The sequence below is a fragment of the Mandrillus leucophaeus genome, unplaced genomic scaffold (assembly GCF_000951045.1).
Source record: "Mandrillus leucophaeus isolate KB7577 unplaced genomic scaffold, Mleu.le_1.0 Scaffold64, whole genome shotgun sequence".
Lineage (NCBI taxonomy): Eukaryota > Metazoa > Chordata > Mammalia > Primates > Cercopithecidae > Mandrillus > Mandrillus leucophaeus.
The window spans coordinates 6,867,150-6,875,317 of record NW_012106919.1 but is presented as its reverse complement, the minus strand read 5'-3'; the positions used below and the strand labels follow the sequence as shown (position 1 = coordinate 6,875,317).

Sequence of the window (8,168 nt, the reverse complement as noted above, 5' to 3'; positions counted from 1 at the left end):
TAACATCCATTCATGACAAAACAACAACAATAACATCTCAGTGAAATAGGAATAAAAGGAAATTTCCTCAATCTTATAAAGGAAATTGATGTAACTGATGAAAACTCCACAACTAATGCCATACTTCAATTTTTTTAGAAAAGCAGTATTTCAAAGCTTTTATGGAAATCTCAAAGAATGTAAAAAATATATAGATGAGACAATTTTTTTAACCAAGACTGTAAAAGTTATAAAAGATATATTTGAATATATAAAAGTTTAAAACTTATTAATCATAAATTATTATAAAGACAGACTAACAGAAGAGTAGAGAGAAAAGAATTCTATAATCTACAAAACACCTTATAAATTAATTAGAAAAAGACAAAGAACTCAAGCAAGACTCAGGAATAGACATTCACAAAAAAGCAAATCTACATGTCCAATAGATTTATGAAAAGGATGTTCAAATTCACTAGTCAGAAAATACAAACAATGAATATTTTATAGCAACCACTGTGTCAAAAATTAAAAAGAATTTATACCTGCAGACATTTAAAGACTCTCACATATTGTTGGTGGAAATGTACTATGGCCTTTCTGGAACACATTTTGGCCATATCTATTAAATTTAAAACTACATATCCCTTTGATCCAGGAATCCTACATCTGGAAATCTGTCCCACAGATAAAGGAAAAAAAAAAAAAAAAAGGCACACGCTCTTTGATATAGCAATCGTATTCTTGAGAACCACTGTCCAAGAAATAAAATTCCTACTACATAAGGACATGTATAACAGGATGCTATTGTAGCAATGTTTGTGGTAGGAAAATAATGGAAACAAATACCACTGATATGAAAATTAATGAATAAATTATAGTATAACTATCCCATTTCTCACTCGGTATTCATCACAAAGATTTATTTAGATCTTTACTGAGTAACTTGGAATCATGTTTCCATGGAGTATTACTGAGTGAGAAAGATAAGCAGAAAAGCAAGCCATTAAAGTGATAAAACAAATAAAGATTACAAAAAAAGCTCTGCTTTTATTTCTGTCTGCTGTATCATATTGTAGAAGATAAATACGATAGACTATTAAGATGGGTTGGCTTTCAGTCATCAAGACTGACGGAAGGCCTATGTGTGGGAAATGCGTAGACCCCAGTCAAGAAAAAAAAAAAAACTTTAAAAAACAGGTAAATAATGCTAGGTGTAGTGGTTCACACCTATAATCACAGCACTTTGGGAGGTAGGAGAATCGCTTGAGCCAGGAATTTGAGATCCGCCTAAGCAACAAAATAAGATCCCTTCTCTGCAAAAAATTTATTTAAAAAAATTTAAATAGGTAAATAATTACATTCATGATATAAAAACTCAAGTAAAATTATGTATTTGTTTATATACCAAATGAATTAAATTAAAATTTATCTTATAAAAAGCTCACAACACGGTCCTTGGAAACCTTTTTACTTTAATCTCAATCTTAAATTAGAAGTTCTGCAATTTAATCTTGATTTTCAAGTTCTTTTCCTCTATGTAGACAAACAAAAGAACCTCCAGTCTGTCTTCCTATCGGAATTAAGTTTTAATTATTATCTAAGTAGATAATAATGTCTGATTCTGACAATGATCCTGAAAGAAATATCACAAAATCTGTCACAAAGCTAAGGAAAGAGAACAAGTGTATACACAACATCACTTGGCCATATCCTTCCATGGAGCTTGCTCTGGAACGCCAACCAGCTTTTTCCTCACCAAGGAGGTAATCTGCACTATATATAGTGCATGAAATCAGAGATAGTAAAGTTAGATTTAATGTTCAGTATTAAATGCTGCTGACATCTCAATGTAAATCTAAACTCAATAAAGTTCTTCAATTAGAAACATTTTACTAAAATCGAGTCATTTTTTAAAATAATGTCGTAGATTCACATCTCTAGAAAAATAAACGTTCCTAACTTTTCTTCTAAAGGGTCTGAAGGCAAGGAGAACAACAATCAAATTTTTAGGTTAATTTCCAAATTCCAACATTATGATGAATAAATTTTACTAGGAGAAAACATGAACAGAACAAATTTCAGTCGGCATAAATTACTTAAACGCAAGTTCAAATATGCTGACATTATTCAAATGTTAATTGTGTATCTTTACATAATTTATAAAGTTGTCCAAAGAAAACATTTCATCTATTTCTATGTAAAAAACCAATGTTTTCAATTAGAATAAAACAGATTATCAAGAATAATGCTTAAGAGTTCACTTTGAACTTCAATAGCATAGATGCTACAATAAAAACCCTGCAGTCAACATCATGAATTATGTCTTTATCTTTAATATGACATTCAGCAATAGGAAGCCCTCATTTCTAGGTATATTATTTTCTATTTTCACTTAGAAGATCAGCAGGTGGTATATAAAAACAGGGGGAATGTACTTTGACCCTATTCTAGCACTAAATGGAAACAAATAAGCAAATAAAAGAAATAAATACTGTATATCATACAGGTGAAGAAGAGAAATCTAGACTTAGAGAAACAAGTGGTAAAAACTGCAATGAAGTTAAGACAGTTAACCTGTTTCAAAGTAAAGGACATATTTTAAAAATCAGAAAATGTTTTAAAGAAACACATTTATGCATATACACAGAAGAAAATAAAGATTATATATAGAGAGAAAAACAATATAAGTCTTTAAAAAATGTGGGGGTGACTCATTAGAAATTTCTAAGACTAAAAAGGTCAAAATAATTCTTCCAGAATAAGAATACCCATATAGAGTTACCTTTTCAAATTCACCATTGCCCAAGGAATCCCAGTAGGTGTGTTAAAGGCAGGAAGGAGTTTCTCAGCCAATTGCACTGCTTTAATCTTGAATATCTGAGATTTAAAACATGAATATTCATAAATGATAGCCATTAGGAGGCATTTACTTATTGCGCTCTCTCTCTCTCATAGTATACATAGCACAAGGTACTGGGTACACGGGAGCACAGGGTGGGAAAAAGCATCTCATTGGTACCATGCAGCATCTGGCAATCAGCGAATATGTTTGTAAACTGGATACTAAGGAAAGCTAACCATTCAAAGGCCTGAAACTACAACTAATTGAAAAGGAAGGACATAGTTTTGGTGTTGATAGTCTATTTTCAGCTGGCAAAAAATGTAAGAAGAAACATTAGGCTATGGATTTTTCATCCAAGGTAAACAGGTTTAGTTCAAAATATAAGCAAAAGAGGTAACTTAATTTGCATAAATGCCCTTAAGTTACTCTGAACATGTTATGTTTCAAAATTTTCCATCAAGGTTTAATCATATTATTTAAAAAAAGGAAAGAAAACATTTGAGTTCACATGCTAAGTTTACTTTGAGAGTTATAAACGCTTCATTTGTCAGTCCCAATTGCTGCTTTTTTGATATCCAAAATTAATTGCCTAAATATCAGTGGTTTCCAAACTTTTAAAATCATATAGATAGTAAAATTTCTACTATTTTCTTAGCATGTAGTATTATCAAGATGTATATAGTAAAATTTCTACTATTTTCTTAGTATATCCCAACAGATAAGTGTGTGTACTTAATTTTAGAGACCACTCACTTACAGATTCCAAACTGTGACTGGGTCATAATGTTCTGTTAGGAAAAGTAGCACACTCTCCTATATGCGTCAAGTCTATCCCCTCTCAAATGGTCTGCAAATTGATTGGTTACTTAAAATTCCATCTTTTTACTGCAGCCAAATACTTTTGATAAAAGTATTATTAGATTCTACTAATAATATAATAAGTAGTTGAAGATCTGGAATGAATCAAAATTTTGAGTTAAGATTATATTATAATAAAGCATACCAACATTACTGGGGATAGAAAACATTAGAGAGAAATACGTACAAGTAGATAAGGAAATATCATAGAGGTAACATATCCCCATTACTCTCTCCTTCATTCACTCACCTGCATTCACTCTGTCCCTCATTAAGATGTTCCAAAGTTCCCTCAACAAGGCAAAAGTGCCTCAGCAGAACTTTTAATTAGATATACTCACACATCTACAGTTTACCATTTCCTTCAATACCTACTTTAACATCAAAACTCCAAAGAAAAACATTATAATTTAAAGTCAAAGTTGTAATAATGTTCTCACATCCATCTCATTAATTAGGAAAAGCAAATGTAAAATCAGTTCTCTCTTTATTAACATTTACATGCTAGTAAAGACAAGTTACCTTATATAGCAAATGATATTGCTTCTGTTTACCATGAAGACAAAGGAATCAACCTTCTTATCTAGGAACTAATATTAATACTACATATTTGTTAATCACACATTTTTGTATCACATCTTTTCTACATATAAAATTACAAGTGATAGAACGACCTACAAATATAAACTTTTTCTCAATAGAAAGCATGCTCAATTCACTCCCAGAATAAACCAATAATATATTGTCTAATTTTCAGCTAAAAATATTGTGTCATTAATAGCAATTAACATATAAACAGTTATAGTAGACAGGTCTAAAAGAAAACAACACCCTGATGTCATTGAGAAAAAATCCCTCACATAGTATGTAAATCTTAATTTATTCACAAATATATAAACTCTTTAACAATGTATTTTAGACTTATCTTCCCTATTTTCAGAAAAATATTTTGGTAGGCAACAGCAAATTAGTTTTCAGTATGCAATGCAGGCAAATAATACAAAATCCAAACAGTATCAAAAGTAAAAAATTAAGTCTCTTTTTCAGTTCTGTCCCTCAGCCACATGATTCCTTTTATAACGTAACCACCTAGTAGCTTCTTTGTATTTTGTGCCAAATCAGTTTCATGGTATACGTGGTTCCTGATCATGTCAAAGAAAATCCTCATTCCCAAATCCTCACAAAAACAGAAATTCTGTTGCAATTTACACACACTCAGAGTCTCTGTCTCTCTCTAACACAGAATATCACACATTCTGAACTTGCTTCTTTAACTTATTGTTTTGTACCTTGGAGAGCTTTCCAAAGCAGCCTACAAATGGCTACCATCTCATTCTCTTTGGTGACTGCAGAATTTCCTCTTTTATGGATATACTGTAATTTATTTACTCAGTCCTCTATTAATGGACATTTGTTTCTACAGTATATGGCTATCTAAGATAAATTCCAGAAGTGAATTTGTTGTCTCAATTAGTATAAGCATTTGAAATTTTGGTAAGTTACTACCAATTTGCCCTTATACGTTTTACTAATTTACATTTCTACCAGCAATTTATGAGTGGCTCTTTCATGATATCTTCGTTAATACAAAAGTTATCAAACTGTTGACTACTACCCATCCGATGGTAGAAAAAGGATATTAACTCTCATTTCTTTTATTATGAATGTAACAGATACTCAAAACCCATTCAAATCCTCTTTCAAGCATACCTTCATGTATTGCACAGAATGGAAAATTATACATAACATTTGCCAGACTCCACTCCAGCTAAGGGGCTAGAATGACCAAGGCACTGCCAAGTATAAACAAGTATGTGACATTTAGAGGGAACAAGTGAGCACATTTGAAGCAGTGGTCACATGATGGGAGGCTGCTTGTCTTGGAAGCACTGTGGTGGAGGTATTTGATTCTTCTGTGGTAGTTCTAATAGACGTTCTAGTGACTGGTCTCTAGCTTCATAGATACCATAGGGGTAATGAAGACAATAAAACTGGTACTCATCAGCTACATCCTACGCTTAAGCATTTCTCCTGGCTTCAGGGATTCAAGTGTGTAACAAAAGTATCTGATTTCCTAACTTTCCCAAAGATTGTCAGCTGTCAGTACCCTCAAATAAATCACTAGCTAAAATGGATTCTGGTTCCTGAAACTAGGACTCTTGACTGATAAAATGATGAAAGTAAATAAATTATTCGCAGGTTCAAGAGGCTCAAAAGTACTTAAAAGAAGACTTCCAAACATTTCAGTCATAGAAAAAAACTTTCATGTATTGATTGTATGTAAAATGTAAAACCTTCCAGTTATTTTTATCAGAATAAATTATAAGTAATGGAACTACACTAAAATCAGTCTTAGGTTTAGAAGAATTAGGATCAGAAGAATTGACCCTAGGTCCAGAAGAACTGGAAGAAATAAAATTTAACAGACACAATGTAGCAAGATTACGAAGAGCTTTAAAGTATAAGTAATGAAAGTCAGGTTGGGAGTGGTGGCTCACCCCTATCATCCCAGCACTTTGGGAGGCAAAGGTGGGTGGATCACTTGAGGCCTAAGGTTTGAGGCTAGCCTGGCCAATATGGTGAAACCCCATCTCTACTAAAAACACAAAAAATTAGCCAGGTGTGGTGGTGTATGCCTATAGTCCCAGCTACTCAGGAGGCTGAGGCCGGAGAATCACTTGAACCCGGGAGGCGGAGGTTGCAGTGAACCGAGATTACACCACTGCACTCCAGCCTGGGCAATAGAGCGAGACTCTGTCTCCAAAAAAAAAAAAGAAAAAGAAAAAAGTTAAGACAACAACACAATAGGTAACACAGAACCACTGTAGATTCTTGAGGAGGGAAGTGACATTAGGATCTATATATGCTTCTTATGCTTGTTTTATTTATTAGAGTACTTAAGTTACTAAGATAATATTTTTGCAGCCTATTCTCAATCAAGCAGTCAATGTGGGAGTGTTAAATAGAAGTCAACAGTTTAGAATCCTCAAATGGTTCCCTATCTCACTCAGAGCAAAAGTCACAGTCCTTAAAAAGGGTATATACCTATATCAAAGATGTATCCCCATAACCTTCTATGGCTTCACCCCCTCCTTCATGCACTCTCCTTCATTCACTCTGTCCCTCACACACTCTACATCAGCTCCACTCACCTCTTTTGTTGTTCTCTAAGGATGCCAGGTATGTTTTCATTTCATCGTCTTTTCATTTGCTAGGCCTATTAAATGTTCTTACAAAAAATATCCTCACCTGCTAATCTCCTTCAGGTCTTCACACAAATGTTACCTTTTTATGGACTCCCTAATCACCCTATTTGAAATGTAAAATCCTTTATGCCCCATCCCGCTTTATTTTTCTCCTTGGGGGCTTATTGCTAACAGTGTATGCTCCATCATGTATAATGACAGAGATATGTGCTAAGAAATGCATCATTAGGCAATTTTGTCATTGTGCAAACATCATAGGGTATACTTACACAAACCTAGATGGTAAGGCCTATCACACACCTAGGTTATATGGTACAGCCTATGACTCCTATACTACAAACCTATATAGCACATTACTTTACCGAATGTTGTAGGTAATTTTAACACAATGGTAAGTATTTGTTTACCTAAACATAGAAAAAGTACAGTAAAAATACAGAATACAAGATTAAAAATGGTGTATCTGTACAGGACACTGACCATGAACGAAACCTGCAGGACTGGAAATTCTCTGGCGAGTCAGAGGATGAGTGGTGAGTGAATGTGAAGACCTAGGACATTATTGAACACTACTGTAGATTTAAACACTGTACACTTAGGCTACACTAATTTATTTTTTACAATTATCCTTCAAAATAATAAATTAACTTTGGCTTACTATAACCTTACTATATAAACTTTTTGGGTTTTTTTTAAAACTCTTTGACTCTTTTATAATAATGCTTAGCTTAAAAACACAAATATATTTTACAGCTGTACAAAAATATTTTCTTTCTTTATATTCTGATTCTATAAGCCACTTTCTATTAAAAAAATTATTTTTTTACTTTTTAAACTTTTTTGTTAAAAACTAAGACACAAACACAAACATTAGCCTAGGCCTACACAGGGTCAAGATCATTAAAATGCCCCTAGGAAATAAGAATTTTGCAGTTCCATTATAATTTCATGGAACCACCATCATATCCATTGTTGACTGAAACACAGTTATGTGGTACATGACTGTATAAGTGTATACACACACACTCTCTCACGTATCTATCTTATTTATTCCCCACAGTAAAACATAAGACATGGGGTATAAGAATTTCTTTGTTTTAAATCTGTTTGTTCTCAATGCTTAAAACAGTGCATATAGCAGATGCTCAACAAGTATTGAATAAATTAAGACAAAAGGTGCAGAGATTTAAAATAAACAAATTATCTCCTCCCATTTCCATACCAACTCTACCCCCCTAATATGTGATATTAACAGGCAAGGGCTTTAAGGACTTTTTAAT

General features: G+C 32.8%; 1 protein-coding gene across 2 annotated transcripts in view; it reads right to left on the bottom strand.

The window, feature by feature from the left end:
• MAN1A2 (mannosidase, alpha, class 1A, member 2) overlaps positions 1-8,168 on the bottom strand; it is a 179,153-nt gene that overhangs the window by 102,101 nt on the left and 68,884 nt on the right. For both annotated transcript variants that reach the window (XM_012000852.1, XM_012000851.1), the window contains exon 6: positions 2,765-2,859. In XM_012000852.1, the coding sequence (XP_011856242.1) occupies positions 2,765-2,859 (95 nt within the window). The remainder of the gene's footprint in view (positions 1-2,764; positions 2,860-8,168) is intronic.